Below are 17,417 nucleotides of genomic sequence, written 5' to 3' on the forward strand. Positions count from 1 at the left end.
AAATGATTCACTTCAAAGTGTCCATTCCCTAATGGGAGTTAATGATGGAATCTCCACTGGAATGCACTTAATTAAAACTCATTTCCTTATGTTCCTGTTACTCCAGCATGCACGATTGCACCCATTTAGACAGTTTAGGATCAAGCTGGACGTGAAAGCAACAGGAAGCAGTTACCCTTTTCTGCATGTGCAGCCCATATGTCTTCTCCTTTAGCTTACTAGGTAAACCTCTATCTGTCCCTTGAAATATGCACAGAGTGTCCTGGAGCCAGCAGAGAACAATTAGTTACAGTCTGTCATTAGAACAAGACCACTCCCTCTTGCTGTGGACAGTTAGAACATAAGATCAAACACATTGATTAAGATATTTTTTCTATGTCTGCATAAATGACACCACTTGAGGACAAGTGGGGCTGTTTAAATTGAAGAGAGACAGGTTATTTTCATTGGCACCGAAAAGCAAATGACACTGACCTACATGCTGTTCATCAATAAGTCTCAAAGTGGGGCAATACAGCAGATAATGTTCTAGTCAAGTTACTTGAAGTACAATATATAAGGGCAAAAACAAAAATTTGCAATTATATAATGCTTTTAATGTAGTCAAATGTCCCAAGGTGTTTCACAGAGGCTTCAGAAAAAACGGATGCCAAACTAAAGAGGGCGATATTAGGAGAGGTGACCACAAATTTGGTCAAGGAGGTGGATTCAGGGAGCATCTTAAAGGGGAGGCAAATGCAGATGGGTTTAGGGAGGGAGTGAGCTTGGCCTCAGATGGCGAAAGATTGGACAGTAACGATAGGGTGAAGGGGCAGAGAGATTTGGTGGAACAGAGGGCCCTGAGGGTGTTGGGTTACTAAAGGAGATATGGAAGGTCAGGCCACGAAGGGACTTAAATACAAAGATGAGAATTTTAAATGTAAAGGCAGAAGGACCAGAAGCCAATGTAGGACAGGGCTGATAGATGAGCAGGGTTTGGTGTAAGATAGGGTACGGGCAGTACAGTTTTGGATGAGCTGAAGTTTACAGAGAATGAAGATGGGAAGTTGGACAGGGGAACACTGGCATAGTGAATCTATAGATTACAAAGACATGGCTAAAACTTGATTTTTGAGTTAGTTGAAACACTTGAGAGAAGGCAAATGCATTGAAGTTCTGAAATATGAACAGGTTGCACTGTTAATTCAGTTATTTTAAGCTCTTTAAGATCAAATACAAAATTCAAAAGAAAGAAAATTGCAGCTGGTCATTTAATGGTCTTTGCAACCAGAAGAGATTTGTTTCAGCTAGCCCCAATAATGGCATGAGATATTTTGTTAGTAAACGTAATACTTAGATAAGCTTTAATTTGGATACACATAATAATCAAGTTAGATTACTGGAGTTAAATGCAACCACTATTAGAAAACACTTTTTCACATAAAGGCTAGTTGAAATGTCCCACAAAAAATAATGCCTGCTGGGTCAATTAAAATTTTCATTACAGAGGTGGGTAGATTTTTGGAAGGTAAGGGTGTCAGGGGATATGGTTCAAGAGTTGGTAAATTGCTTTAAGATACAGGTCAGACTTGAGTAGTGAAACAGACCTGAAGGGCTGAATGGCCTATGCCTATTCCTATGTTTGAATCATTCCTTGAACTACTCACTAGAATAACACTCTTTGAAGGCTTATTTAAACCTGAATACTTATTTGCAGGCTGGATATCAAGTAGTCCTTCTGCTTTGGACACATGTGCAGCAAGATTATTTAGTGAGCTTCACTCAGCCCTTGGATAGAAGGATTTATTAAAAATATAGTTCACAGAAAAATGAATAAAATTGACTATTCCACTCCTAACCCTTGAAAAAATGCCAAGACTCTTTCACTCAGTGGCTAACAAATCTCATTATCACAAGATTGAATCTTGTTGCTTATCCTCCCTACCTGTGCCTTTTTTGTTTATCTTAGGTGTTTATTTCATAGAAATCTGACAATAGACCTCAGTCTTGACTCTGCCCTAAGATAGCTCTAAGGGAAGCATGGAAAGACCCAATGCCTTCTGGTCAACCCTTAGGCATGGTGTAATAATGCAGGTCTATGGCTTGCTGCCAGCAACAGTAAATGAAATGACATGGTCAGGATGGACTGGAAAGGTTCCCACCATCACGAAGGATCAGCTTTGAGGTTTTGCTCTGCACTGCATGTTATGCCAAACCGCACACAGAACTACAGCTGGGAATGAAACAATGCCTTTTAAAACACCCTAGCCTTTTACTGTTCATCTGGTAATGCACATTTTCACCTGAAGTGAAAGTAACCACTCATTCATTCACCCAAAGCCCAGGTAATATAGCATGTACTAGTAATGCAGCAGTACTTACTAGATTATTACCATTGGACTTACTTCAACTCTAGATAAAAGTGATGGATCAGTTATGAGAACCAAACTTGAAGATTATTTGTAACCATGTGCTGCTAGCTATACTGCTGATAAATGTCCTCTGTTTGTGGTGACTTTTCCAATCCATCCTGGCCATGTCATTCCATTTACTGTTGCTGGCAGCAAGTCATAGACCTGCATTGTTATTCCATGCCTAAGGGTTGACCAGAAGGCCTTAGGCATGTCTGCCTTAGAGCCACAGCATATCCACTGTGATGGAGATATACTCAGTTTTAGGAAGGATCAGAAAAACAAAGAGAGACAAAGATGAGGTATATCTTTCCCCAAAACATCCCATCTAGCCCAGCCCAGCGCCCAACTTAAATCACTTAAAAACTGGTTGCTCAAAATCATTATAGTTAACTTGTAGATAAAAAGACTCCTGCTAAATGCTTCCTAGTCTTACTTTCTTCAGTTGCTCCACTAGTCTCTGATTTTGTTCACTTAGATTGCATTCCATGTCCATTTTGACCTTCTCAACTTCTCGTAGGTATTGTTGCTGCTTCTGGAGCTCTAGCTGTAACCGTTGCACATCACTTTCCAGTTCTGCTACTTGAGCCTCCCACTCACTCTTCTTCCCCTCATGCTTCAGATGTGATGCATATTTCTCCTGTTCCAGTTCCTGAAGGAAATATTTTCACAATGTGGAGGTTTAAGCAAATGGCATAACATTACATTATTACTGACATCACATATTAGATACAAGAATTGGTACTGAAAGAATGCATTTTATAATATTCATATTAGTTACTAGGAATTACTTTCCCAAGAACAATAAGTGATCATGTGAATAAACTGTGAACATGAATTTCTATTCTTACTGATCATTATTAATTATGAGATAATTACCGACAAAGAGAGCAATTTGGCCCATCATAACTCATCTATCCAGAAAGGCCATATTGTCCTACCTTTTCAGTATCCATTTTTAAAAATCATTTCAGGGCCAACTATTGTATCTGGATGCCTGCTCCAAGTAGTGATTGTTCTTTGTGTGAAGAGTTTCCTTATATCAGTCATTGAAATCTCTTTTATTAATATGAACCTTGTCCTATTCTTGCAATTTAAATCTGGATTTACCTTTTACATTTCTTAATCATGTTATATACCTGTAAGATTATCTCTCAGATGCCTCCTATCCAGATTCCAAAAAACAAATTGCACCTGCCTTTCATCATCATTCAACCTTTGGCACTAAGGATCAGCTTAGAGGGTTTGCACTGCATTGTATGTTGTGCCTAACCACACACAGAACTACAGCTGGGAATGAATCATTGCCTTTTAAACATTCTGGCCTTTTACTGTGTTCATCTGGTAATGCACGTTTTCACCTGAAGTGTATGTAACCATCCATTCATTTACCCAAAGCCCGGGCAATATAGCATGTATTAGTAATGCAGCTGTACTTACTAGATTATTACCATTAGACTTACTTCAATTCTAGGTAAAGTGATGGATCAGTTATGAGGATGAAACTTGAAGATTATTTGTATAATAATAAATGAGTAAACAATAGCCAATATGGCTTTGGGATGGGAAGATTGTGCATGACAAACCTCCCAGACTTTTTTGTGAGGAAGCTGCAACCTAAATGAACTATTGGAAACCTATAATCTGGTTTAGGAGTATAGGAACAGGGGTAAACCATTGAACCTCCAGTCTGTTCCATAATTCAGTGAAATCATGGCTGATCTGTATCTTAACTCCTTCTGTCTACCTTGGCTCCATAACCTTTAAGACCCTTGGCTAGCAAAAATTTATCAATTTCAGATTTTAAATTATTAGTTCAGCTAGCATCTACTGCTTTTAGCAGGAGCAAATTCCACACTTCTCCTACCATTTGTGAAAAGATGTGTTTCTTCAGTTCTCTTCTGAATGACCTGGCTCTAATTTTAAGGTTATGTCCTCTTCACAATTTTCCAGCAGAAAAAGTTTTTCTTCATCTAACCTAAATATCAAATCATCTCTTGGCCTCCTATATTCCAGGGAATGCAAATGTATTTTAAGTATTCTCTCTTCATAATTTAATTCTTGGAGCCCTGGTAGTATATTGGTTTTCTTAGACTTCCAATTGAAATTTCATAAAAAAAACTACTGGTTAGGTTCAAACTGTGGATATTCCCAGAAAAGGCTTAGGAAGTCAGGATTTATTTCTTTGATGAACTAATTGACATTCTCCAGGTTATAAAGGGGGCTGATGAAACCAATTCAGGCATTGATGAGGAACAGTTCCTATCCCAGGGACACCAGTTCAAAATAAGCAAGTTAGGAGTAAGAAGGTAAATTACATAAAGGATAAGAGTTATGCAAGATGTTACCAGAGATGGATCCTTACAAGATTATGGTCTTTTCTGAGCTATTCTGTTGGGTACAGTCGTAATATTCACTCCTATAACCCGTCTGAGCATCTTACATTTAGGGGTGTGCCCATCCTCTCCAATATCTGACTATATTATAATATGATCAAAGGATGAAACAATAATATCATTTTGTAGTCTGACCTTTATATTTATGTCTTCCAACTTGTGTCTCTCCAAACACTTTGAAGATGGACCAAGGAAACACTTGATTAGAAGATGCCAAGTACAAAGTTTAAGGTGCTTTATTTTACAGTGTGAACATATGGAACAACAGTAATGATCAGATTCTTTTAGTTCAAATAGAACAATTTGTCATTGCATAATAATACAAAAATAATAAACATGCTACCCCACTCCACATCAGTAAGTCACCTAACTTCACTTAAACAAAAGGACTCTTAACTACATTCTGCATTTCCCTTCTGAACCTGGCCAAATTCTGAACTCACAGCTTTGTGTTTAAAATCTAGTTAACATTACAGCTTCTGCTGGATCTCACTGATAGATTGCATCTCCATCTTTTTATTTCCTTTTTCTCTTCATTACCAGAATGTACCAGAGACTTCCCCAAACAATGTGTGTGATGTGTTTATTGATTTTCGTCATGGGATAACAAATTGTTTCCCCCATGGGAAACAACATCAATGTTTCACTCATTGCCAATTTAAATCACATATTTGTGTCATCTTTTTAAACTTGTAAGAAAATGCTTACTTTTTTAAAAAATCACTTAAAAGTAATTCATTTTCTCCAGTTCCTTTCTGTGAAAAGTTAGTCAAAAATCCTGAAATGTGAAAAAGACAAGATCCAAATATATTAATAATTGATCTTTTTTCTGGAGATAAGGGATAGAGGGGTATGATAAGCAGTGAGGAAATCTAGGAAAAATGGGTGGACTTGTGGGACCTAATGGCCCTTTTACTTCAAACAATTCTTATATTTGAATGTCCAAAAGTTAGATAACTAAGTTGTTCACTATTTCTTTATTGAGGCTGCTTGCAGACTTCATCAGACAGACTTCGACTTCCCCGTGGCCCCTCAGGCCAACCAACAAAAGCTATGCCTCAGGTATGGTGATATAATCAGTGCGTTCCCATTTTAAGACATTCCAATCTCCCAGGAAGAGGAATATACTACAAAGGCCAGCTACAAATCAACTTCATTATATGTGACAGCCAGTGCAGCAATTTGAAACTGCAACTATTCCATTTGCCCACCGCCTCTTCCTAGCTCTCATTCAGAGGAAGATGAAGTAAAATAAGCCACATGAAAGTTAACCCTAGTGGTAAACTAGCTGCTGTGAAATGATTTTCCATGAAATGTGCATGCTAGTAGCAATGGAAACCTGGGTATCACTTCCAATTAGCCTAATACTCACCACTAACATCATTTCCCCTGATTTAAATGTAGCTGGGAAAGCTGCAAAGGCCTTGGAAGTGGTTGCAGCAACTTCTGGCGGAATAGGTTCAAGCAGCAGAATGGCTTGCCCTTGCTCCCATTTTTTTTGTTTGGGGGAGGGGGGTAAATAATTTCTCTTCTAAGACCTGAGCAGTTTTACCCAGTTTCATCTAAACTAGAGTTTGCTATGCCTCTTTTCATTGTAGTTGTTTCTCATATTGTTTCAACAATCAAGGAGATATTGACAGAACACAGAGGATAGCCACTAGAAGACTTATATGCATTATGTTGTATGGGTGATGGCATTGTATTTTAATTTGTGGCTGCTCTTGTTTTACTCCACACATCAAATACAACTAATGTTACAGTGTCCATCCCCATGTTGTGTTGTTCAGAATACTGGTGGTATTTTGTTGATAGTTGTTCCATCAGGCCATTAATCTAATGACCACATGAGGAGCACTGTCTCAAAAAATATCCCAAAAATATCAGCACAGAGTGCTTGTTTTAAACAAGATTTAACCACAAAAACAGAATTTTGTAGCTGACTAAAAGTATTAGTTATTTTGATTGTTAATTATTCTAAATTCAATATGGAAAAAAATGTTTTTTTTTAAATGCACATAAACTAAACAACTAGCCTTTTGCTAATGCTTCCACTCTACACATCACCTATTGTCAAATCAAAATGCTGAGTGCCCAATGCTCCCAGTTCTCCCGTTGGATTTCATGATCACCTTCATGCCTTTCACTGGGACAGAGAAAATATATTTCTTCCTATTCTCCAAAGACATTTTTATCAAGTTTTTTTTTTACAAGTCTAACCAAGAAAAGATGGTGAACAACTGATGGTTGGAAATCTAAAACTAAAATGGTAAATATTGAGGATACAGAGCAGGTTGATGGTATCTGGGTGTTAATCCTTGTGAGATGAAGGGCTAACATCTGATTACAGCGCAGAAGGAGGCCATTCGGCCCAACGTGGACTTTGCACCATCCTCAGAGAGAAGGATGCACTTGGCCAGTGGGTCCATCCATGCCTCCTCAAAAGCTTTTCACCAACAGTTCCTTTTGTCAGTAAGCCGCTCGATTGAAGTTGCCGTGTTTCTCTTGGAGACTCGCTGGGCTTGACAGCAGATTCAGGCAGCTGCTTTTGATTTCTGTGACAACTCAACTCAATTAACCTGCTAACGTCAAACCCCTTTCACTGCTCATCGGCTCGCCCGAACGCTGAGATCTGCACTCACTTCATCCCCTTGGAGGCAAAAAAAAAGTGACTGAGACACCTATCGCTTTTGGCGAGGCGAGGGAGTTAGAGGTGGCTTATTGATCAGTTAAAGCCCCTATAAATCATCAAGTTGGTACCAAAGCGACTACCTCCAAATGCTGCGTAACTTTCATAATGAATCGCATTGCTGATTGTACAAAATATAGAGGGATCGTTAAGAATACTACCTGACAAAAGGATGAGAGTCTGGGAGATATTTATATATATTCACACAGTGCTTCTATAACGCAGGTATATAGACTTTCGCCTGCCAAGGAAGTAATGTTTTATTAGAAATGGGTAGAGAATAGGAAGAATTATTCGAGCCAGGTTGAGTGATATATATATATATATATATAGAAATATAGGTGATAACCTTCCCACTGATATGTCCCTTTCCCGGGCACTCACCTCCAGTTTCTGAGTGAATTCCTCCTGTAGTTTATCGTTTTCCCTCTTCAGGTCCTGGTTCTCTGAGAGGAGAGCCTTTCCCAGCTCTGCCGCCACATGCACCTCTTTCTCCCTCTGCCTGAGGAGAGACAGCAGCTCAGCGGGCTCCACAAAAGCGGAGACGTCCCCAACATGGTCCCGAGTGAACGGGAATAAATCCTCCTCCAGAGGAGATTTCATCTCCAAACCCCCAGTCCCAGTGCTCATACAGAGCAAGCGGCCACTCTCCTGAGCCTCCCAGCGAAGCCGGAAACTGGTGCACCAGGAACCGCTCCAAGTTCCCTCAAAGTTTGCGGAGAGACCAGGGTTGTTCGGTCCCGGCTGTCCCAGGCTGTGGGATGTTTGGGCTTTGGTCTTTATAGAGCAGCACACGATGGAAATGAGCGTCGCCGATTCGGCGTCTTCCCCTGAGGAGACAGATGGTGAAGTGAGAGATGGAGGGTATATGAGAGGATGAGGTCAATCCAGCGGCTGCATCCAGCATCAAATCCCCGCACCTTTCAATGGGAGTTCCGCGTTAGTGGGAGTAACTGAAAGAAACGAATCACATCGGGGACTCCGGGGAGCTGTCAGTCACCTGGGGCAACACAAGCGCATTAAACCTTTGAAATGAATCTGAAGTCCAGACACGCCTAGATAGCGTCCAAAATAAAGTGACCGAGTCCAAACACAGTGACTGAGTCTTATCCGGTTTCAAATCAGATAAAAAAACACAACTCCACAAGACATCGACCGGCATGGATAAGGAATGAATTAGACCACTCGCTATCAAAATCCTCTCCGCACCAACTTCCATCTCTCGAACATTTCCCACCTCCTGTCTATCCACTTCTGAAACTCATACATCTGACACCTGAGGATCCCCTTGAGCGAGTGCAGAGGAGATTTACCGGAATGGTTCCAGGGATGAGGAATTTTAGCTCCAAGGTTAGATCGGAGAAGCTGGGGTTGCTCTCCTTGGAGCTAAAGAGATTGAGGGCAGATCTGTTCGAAGTGTAGGAGGTTATGGGCAGAACTTTGCCTTCGTCGGGCAGCTCAGCAGGGGTTGGCAGGGGTGGTCGGGAAGCTAGTCACCGCCCGTGATCGAGGCTGGGAGGTGATTTCACGTTGGCGGGGGCCAATTAAGGCCTGCCCAGCGTGAAACGCGAGCGGATGGGGGAAGGAGGCAGAACGGGGTGAGCGCAAACTTCGCGCATGCAGGCTTGATAATCTCCCTGAGGCACAGAGCTGCCCCAGGCAGATGAAAGGGTTTTAGAAAAAAATAAAGAAATTAAAAATGTTATAAAACATGTCCCCTCATGTGACTCTGTCACATGAGCAGGTTCATGTTATTAATTAAGTTTTGAAATTTTTATTTTTATTTGCTTTAGGAAGCCTCATCTTGCCCTTGGGTAAGATTTCCTAAAAAGTGCAAAGGCCACTTGGCCTTTTCACCTGCCCACCAACTGTAAGGATGGACGGCAGCAAAAAATTTATTTTAATTATATTGTTAATGTCCTTAACAGGCCTTTTAATTGTTGGCGGGCGCGCTGCTGACTCTGGCACACACCCGCCAACCGAAATATCGCGCAGCTGTGCGTTGATGTCGGGACACTCGCCCGACGTCAGCGCGCGTTATTTTACACTCGAGCAGGTCAGATGTGCACCAGCCCACCGAGGTAAAAATTTTGCCCTATGACAGGTTTAGCTAAGGTAGACAAAGGAAAACTGTTCCCATTAGTTGATGTTTCAAGGAGGCACAGATGTAAGATTTTAGGCAAAGGATACAGGAGGGATATGAGGAAGAACTGTTTCTTACACAGGGTGGTAATGACATGGAGCTCACTACTTATGAGGGTGATGGAAGTGGTGACAATAGATGATTTCAAAAGGAAATTGGATGGCTGCTTGAAGGAAATTAACTTGCAGGGATGAGGTGATAGAGTGGGGAAAATGGAATTGTCTGGCATGCTCTACAGGGAGCTGGCAAGGACTCAGACAGAATGGTCTCTTTCTGTGCCGCAATGATGCCATGACTCTATCTGCAGCCTCTAATATTGTAAACAAGGCTCTAAACTTTGGATTTCCTTCCCTGAATCTCTCTGCCCCATACCTCCTTTTCCTCCTTTAAAATTGTCCTTAAAAACTCATACAAAAGCAAAAATGCAGGTGCTGGAAATCTGAAATGAAAACAGAAAATGTTAGAAGTACTCAACAGGTCAGGCAACATCTGTGGAGAGAGGAACAGTTATCAGTTAATGTTTAAGGTTGTGTCCTTACATCAGAACAGGTCACAGACTTCTTCAGAACTCAGAGTCCTACAGACTTGAAATGTTAACTCTGTCTTTCTCTCCAAAGGTGCTGTCAAACCTGCTGAGCTTTTCCAGCAATTTTTGTTTTTGTTTCAGATTTCCAGTGTCCGCAGTGTTTTGCTTTTATTTCTGTGCCTTTCTCTCTGTGTCTGCCTCTCTTTGGAATTTTACTGATGTTGACCTTATAAAGGGATGCACTTTTTCAATCCCAGTGGAGTCCTAGCAGCCTATTGAAGTAGGATTCCTTCATGTAATACATAGTACACGCCTGGGCAAATTTGAGCTATCAACATTTGATCTTTACTGCCTAAATGGATGACTGATTGGCATCACATGGTCCGTTTGTCGTGACTGCCTGATATTATCCTTTAAATTTGTTACTTTAGTTCATTATTTCATTTAAATTTAGATTGGGCGGGCCTCAGGATCCTTGAACTAAGAACGCGAGGGGGTGGGGTATGGGATCCAACATGGTTTCTGCTACTGATTATCATCTAGTGCCTGTTTCTGGAAAGGGCACATGTGCCTCTTGCGACATCAGGAATCACAATTGGTTGTGTTGCCTTTCATAAACAACCAAAGCTCATTCTCCAGTCTCCCATGTGTAAAATTGTTCTTTGGTGAGGTGCTAGGAGGCTTCAAGCACCTATGGAAATATAGCACAGTGAGGACAGAAGGGGAGAAAATGGGGGAGAAAAGCATCTGCAAAGCATATCCAAAATTAACTACCAACAATAGTTAGGTTTCTGCTTTTGTTTTTTCCATAACAAATAATCCTTATTTACGGAGTTGGTTAACCTGAAAGTTTTGCTCCTGAAGTCTCTTCATACTTTCTGCTGAGATCAAAATCTACCCACACAGGAGTTAAAGCTAACACAGGAAATCTCACCATTTCTGGCCATTGCCAGTCTCTCACTTCTACATCAGCTCAACAACCACTTAATTAGGTCAAGTAGCAACTTCACAGAACAGAGCTGGTGGACAGTACAATTCCTCAAAAAAGTATCAAGTATGTATCCAAGGGTAAACTCCATCTGCTGATGCAACTCTGTCAGGATGCAATATTTGTGAGGCAGGAATCACCATTGCAAAGGGGAGACACCAATATTACTGCCTTTCTTTTGAATCTGGGATAGAGCAGGTGGCCCAGTCAAACTAAAAACGCTTTCATTAAATAGTGATGTGTTTTCATTATCAATAGGATAGACAATATCCTGTGGTAAAAACAAAAAAACTGCAGCTGCTGGAAATCCAAAACAAAAACAGAATTACCTGGAAAAACTCAGCAGGTCTGGCAGCATCGGCGGAGAAGAAAAGAGTTGACGTTTCGAGTCCTCATGACCCTTCAACAGAACTAGGTGAATCCAAGGAAGGGGTGAAATATAAGCTGGTTTAAGGTGTGTGGGGGGGGGAGGGGTTTGGGTGGGGGGAGGGGTTTGGGTGGGGAGAGAGAAGTGGAGGGGGGTGGTGTGGTTGTAGGGACAAACAAACTTGTTTGTCCCTACAACCACACCACCCCCCTCCACTTCTCTCCCCCGCCAAACCACCGCACCCAGCCGCCCCCCCCACCTCCCCCCCCCCACACCCACACACACACACACACACATACACACCTTAAATCAGCTTATATTTCACCCCTTCCTTGGATTCACCTAGTTCTGTTGAAGGGTCATGAGGACTCGAAACGTCAATTCTTTTCTTCTCCGCCGATGCTGCCAGACCTGCTGAATATCCTGTGGTGCCTATTGGCTGCAGAAAGATTAAAGTGATCTGATCATATTTCAAGGCCTTATGGGTTTGCACTGTGCCTTGAAAATGCTGCAGCAGTGTCCCTGGAAAGATGCTGCAGATGGGACAAAACTTCTGTTCCAACCCTTTGGACACAAGATTAGGTCTGCAAAAGATTCGATGACCTTTGGAATGGCACCAAGAGATTCTAACAGCAGTTAAAGGAAGGATAAAATAATAAATTGGGTTTGGGAAATCATATATTGTAAAGTGGCTGGAATGGAAGATTGAGATATAACAGTTAGATTGACATGTAAATGTTATGCAAAACCACTGTGTTCTACTTATTAGGCATGTCAACCCATCATATTTGTGAAGAAGCCATAAATTGCTGTATAAAGGCAGGTGACTTTCTGAGAGACAGCTTTATATCAGTATGCTGCTGTCATTCACATTCTATGTTTGAAACTCTGAGTGAATGGGTATGGATGATTTTGCACAGCAGGGCATAAATGGCACATGTTGTCCTCTGAATGTGAAGTGCTACCCCTGACTCACCAATGCATATAAAGCAGCTCCATCTGTTTACTTTTCACCATCACAACATTTTAAAGACCTGTATTTTCTTCTTCTAGGCCATGTTATGGTACATCAAAGAAGGGGAAGATTGGGAACTTAATATTCTTGACTACAAAGTACTCATGAAAGACATGGAAGGGAAAAAAGGTGGTAGTATTGATCAAAAAAGCTACAATAATACTAGAGAGGGATTTTGTAAGTTGAGAGGTCAGATACAGAATCAGTTTGGTTAGAATTAAGAAGTTATTGCACTGCTGACTGTATACTATAGGCCACCAAATTGTGGGAAGGAGATAGAGGAGCAAATTTGCAGGCAAATTACAGAAAGATGCTAAAACTATACAGGAGTGACAATGGAAGACTTTAACCGAATTTAGACTGGGTTAGGAACAGTGTAAGGGGCATGGGAGAAGCTGTCTGCAAGAGTTCCTGAAATGTATACAAGAGAACATTCTTGATCAAGTGTGTTTCGAGCCCAATGAGGAAGGAAGCGGTGCTGGATCTAATTCTGGGACATTAAGATGGCCATGTGTTTCAGTGAGGGAGCATTTGCAGAACAGTGATAATAATATTAGGTTTACAATAATTATGGGAACGAACAAGGAAAAAAACAAACATAACAATATTTAACAGAAGGAAGGCTCATATCATTGAGCTAATAAGAAAAATCTGGGCAAAGTACTAGTTGGACAATGGGCAGACTTCAAAGAGGAAAGAGTTGGGGCACAGAGTAGATATATTCTCATAAGGATAAAATAAAAGGAAGGACATCCAAATCTGGAGGTCCCCACATGACAAAAGATGCATGTCATGATAATAAAGGAAAAAACACTGAATTGCATCTGGAAATATTGAACTTTAAAAATAAGACCTGAGTGTTTTAAAAAATGAACAGAGGCCACTGGCTGGAATGCTGCAGGGTGACTCCCTAAGAGGTAATGGAACCCTACCCTGTTGCCATACAAGGTACTTCTAAAGACATCCAGAAACTAATTGCTCCCTCCAGTAGAGACAATGGGATATAAAGGGAGATGAGTATCATCTCATCAAGAAATCCTGTGAGCAATGCCCAGACAGATTTGTGAATTTGTTTTCACTTGGAATATACAAATTAAGGGTTAAAAGTGAACTGAAAAGCTGCCCCGGGGTTTGTCTGTTTGTGGGTGTTCTGAGAGAGCAAGTGCTGGAAGTTTGACTCAGAAGTAACAGCCACACACAGTACCTCTGCAAATCACCACTTTGCAGGTATCCCAGTCTCTCTCCCTCTCTACCAAAGTCAACACTACTGGAGCCTCAAAACTGACTACTTGTCTACTGGAGTCAACACTACTGGAACCTCGAAACCGACCATTCGCGGACCAAAGTGAATTCTACTGGAAGCTCAAATTACAACGGCCCCCAACACTTAATCACTTACTCCCCACGAGCCTAGAGCTGTTCCGTATACCTTTTTTTATAAACACATATACTAATCACTTCAAGCTAAATTCTTACTTTTAACCTGTATGACTGTATATGCATGTGTTTTATCCTTTTTTGACTTCAGTAGTTAATAAACTTACCCTTACCTTTAACTCAAAAAAGTCTATTCAAATTGGTTCTTTCAAAACCAGAATGGTTGGATCTGGGGAAAAGATATCAGCAAAAGTGATCCCTTTTATGACCAACAGAGGGGTGCTGGGGTGGGGGGCTGAAAAAAGACAGGGAGCCAGTTCATCGCTCCTCACCTGGGGCATAACAATTTGGAGGTGTCACTGCCAGATTGTGACAAATTGAGGGGTTTCGCCTGGATTTGGGAACCTCTCCTGGGGGTGAGTTGTAGCAAATGCAAATTAAAAATGAAACTGGAAAAGGAGTCTTATGTCAATGATAAAGTTCAAAGTACAGTAGGGTACCAAGCTGAATACAAAAAAAATCCAGAGATCTTCCAAAGAAAGGGAATAAGGGGGCAGTACTCAAAATAGGTGGGATGCACCCCAAGTTACAAAGGAAAGAAAGGATTGAAATTGCTGAGGCTCTGACTGCAATCTTCCAATCATCTTTAGATATAGGGATAGTGGCAGAGGACTGAAGGATTACAAATGTTACAATCTTATTCAAAAAGGAAAGGGGTAAACCTAATCATTAAAGGCCAGTCATCTTAATACCAATTTTGTGTGGTAGCATAGTGTTTATAATACAGGACTAGTAATCCTGAGGCTAATTATCTGGGAATGTGAGCTCAATTCTCACCTTGGCAGTTTGTGAACTTGAGTGCAGTTTGTTATGATGTGGCAGGTGATGTGTGCCAGGTGGACCAAATCTTAGCCACACTATCACAATAATTTTGCAATTTGTATTTATTACGAAAAGGTGTGTGCATTGAATTCAGAAGTAATTAGTCCACTAAGTCCTTTAGAGATTTTATAAAGTAAATTAAAATATTTATTAACTAAAGATTTCAAGTACATACATAAGATTACAGTTACTTAATACTATAACAAATCCTAAAATTCTTAATTAACCTAACTCCCAACTATGCACCCCACTTTAAGGCAGCAGTCCAAAATAGATTTGAAATTTAAAAAGCAAGCCAGCAAGTTACCATAGCACTCACTTGACAGTGGAATTCCAAAGGCTTTTCTCCAACTTTATTTACTGGACAGAGCAGACTTATGCACAAATGGCTGGAAGATTCTTCAAGGCTGTTTCACATACTCCTGTTAGATCTTACATGGCCCCCCAACAGAGCCTTTCATTCCTCTTTATATACATTTCTCTGTTTGTAAACTGTAAATTCCATTGTTCGATATGTCTTTGCAAATTTACTTTTTCCGTAATATAAAAATCTTTCATGTTGCCAATATGATCTCTTTCCTTTTGGAGGGGACAGTTCTGGACCGAATATTCAAAAATGAGTCCAGGCAGATGGAAGGTGTATCAGTAGGGGAGCATTTTGGAGATAGTGACCATAACTCAGTTAGACTTAGGATAGTTATGGAAAAAGATAAGGTTGGGTCAGTTCTAAACTGGGAAAAGGCTAATTTTACTAAATTGAGATAGGATTTGGCCTAAATGGACAGGGAACAATTACTTGCAGATAAAACTCTGTCAGAGCAGTGGGAGGCATTCAAGGACAAAATAGTGAAAGTACAGGGCAAATATGTTCTCATAAAGACAAAAGGGGGTGGGGGCAAGACCAAGTCCGAAGAACCTTGGATGTCAAGGGACATACAAAGGTTAGGATTAAGAAAAAAGTGAAGTTTATGGCAGATACCGAGGGCTCAATGTGGTAGAGTCCCTAGAGGAGTATAAAAAGTGCAGAGGGGAACTTAAGAAGGAAGTTAGGAAAGCTAATTGAGTGCATGAGAAAGCATTGGTGGATAGAATAAAGGAAAACCTAAAGAGTTTTTTAAAATATATAAAGAGCAAGAGAATAACTAGGGAAAGAGTAGGGCCAATTAGGGACCATAGAGGTAATCTGTGTGTGCACCTGGAAGACATAGGTGCAGTCTGAATGAATATTTTGTGTCAGTCTTCAAAATGGAAAAGGCCAAAGCTGATATAGGCATCAGGGTGGAGCACCGCGAAATATTAGAGGAAATTAACAGAGAGAGAGGAAGTACTAGCAGGTTTAGTGGCCTTAAGAGTGGATAGATCCACAGGCCCAGATGAGTTGTATCCCAGGCTGTTGAGGGTGGCAAGGGAAGAGATATTAGGGGTCCTGGCAGTAAATTTCAAATCCTCTCTGGCCACAGGTGAGGTGCCAGAGGACTGGAGGACTGCTAAAGTTGTCCCATTATTAAAAAAGGGAGGAAGGGATAGACCAGGAGATTACAGGCCAGTCAGTCTAACCTCGATGGTGGGGAAGTTACTAGAAAGAATTCGGAGGGACAGATTATATCTGTACTTGGAGAAACATGGATTAATCAGGGATAGTCAGCATGGATTTGTTAAAAGAAGGTCATGTTAGACTAATTTGAACAAATTTTTTGAGGAGGTAACCAGAAGTTTTGATGAGGGTAATGCATTTGATGTGATCTACATGAACTTTAGCAAGGCTTTTGATAAGGTTCCTCATGGCAGACTGGTCAAGAAAGTAAGAGCCCATTGGGTCCAAGGCAAAGAGGCACGTTGGATCCAAAACTGGCTGAGAGGCAGGAAGCAGAGTGTCATGGTAGAGGGATAGTCTGTGACTGGAAGTCTGTTTCCAGTGGTGTTCCAAGGACTCAGTGCTGGGGCTCTTGCTGTTTGTGGTCTACATAAATGATTTGGACTTAAATGTAGGGGGTATGATCAAGAAGTTGTGGATGGCATGAAAATTTGTAGGGTGGTAAATAGTGAGGAGGATAGCCATAAACAGCAGGAGGATATCAATGGACTGGTCAGGTGGGCAGAGCAGTAGCAAATGTAATTCGACCCAGAGAAGTGTGAGGTAATGCACTTGGGGAGGGCTAGCAAGGCAAGGGATTACACTATGAATGTTAGAGCCCTTGAAAGCACTGAAGAGCAGAGGGACCTCAGTGTGCATATCCACAGATCCCTGAAGGTAGCAGGGCAGGTAGACAAAGTGGTTAAGAAGGCATATGGGATACATGACTTTATTAGCCGATGCATAGAATACAAAAGCAGGGAGGTTATGCTGGGATTGTATAAAACACTGGTTAGGCCACAACTGAAGTATTATGTGCAGTTCTGGTCACTGCTTTATAGGAAGGATGTGATTGCACTGCAGAATGTGCAGAGGAGATTTACCAGGATGCTGCCTGGGCTGGAAGGCCTGAGCTATGAGGAAAGATTGGTTAGACTGGGATTGTTATCCTTGGAGCAGCAAAGGTTGAGAGGGGACCTGATAGAGGTGTACAAGATTATGAAGACAAAGATAGGGAGGATAGGAAGGCACTTTTTCCATTAGTAGGGGGGTCAAAAACCAGGGGGCATAGAT

The 17,417-nt window shown here is 41.1% G+C and overlaps 1 protein-coding gene across 2 annotated transcripts in view; it reads right to left on the minus strand.

Moving 5' to 3' along the window:
* The window catches only part of LOC121283381 (BICD family-like cargo adapter 1), a 41,987-nt gene extending 33,589 nt beyond the window's left edge, over nt 1-8,398 (minus strand). For both annotated transcript variants that reach the window (XM_041197899.1, XM_041197898.1), the window contains exons 1-2: nt 7,857-8,398; nt 2,827-3,042 (exon numbers count right to left, since the gene is read on the minus strand). In XM_041197899.1, coding sequence (XP_041053833.1) covers nt 2,827-3,042; nt 7,857-8,102 — 462 coding nt within the window. In that variant the 5' untranslated portion in view covers nt 8,103-8,398. The remainder of the gene's footprint in view (nt 1-2,826; nt 3,043-7,856) is intronic.
* Nucleotides 8,399-17,417: the final 9,019 nt, after the last annotated feature.

The sequence above is a fragment of the Carcharodon carcharias genome, chromosome 10, assembly GCF_017639515.1.
Source record: "Carcharodon carcharias isolate sCarCar2 chromosome 10, sCarCar2.pri, whole genome shotgun sequence".
In the NCBI taxonomy this organism is placed as follows: Eukaryota; Metazoa; Chordata; class Chondrichthyes; order Lamniformes; family Lamnidae; genus Carcharodon; species Carcharodon carcharias.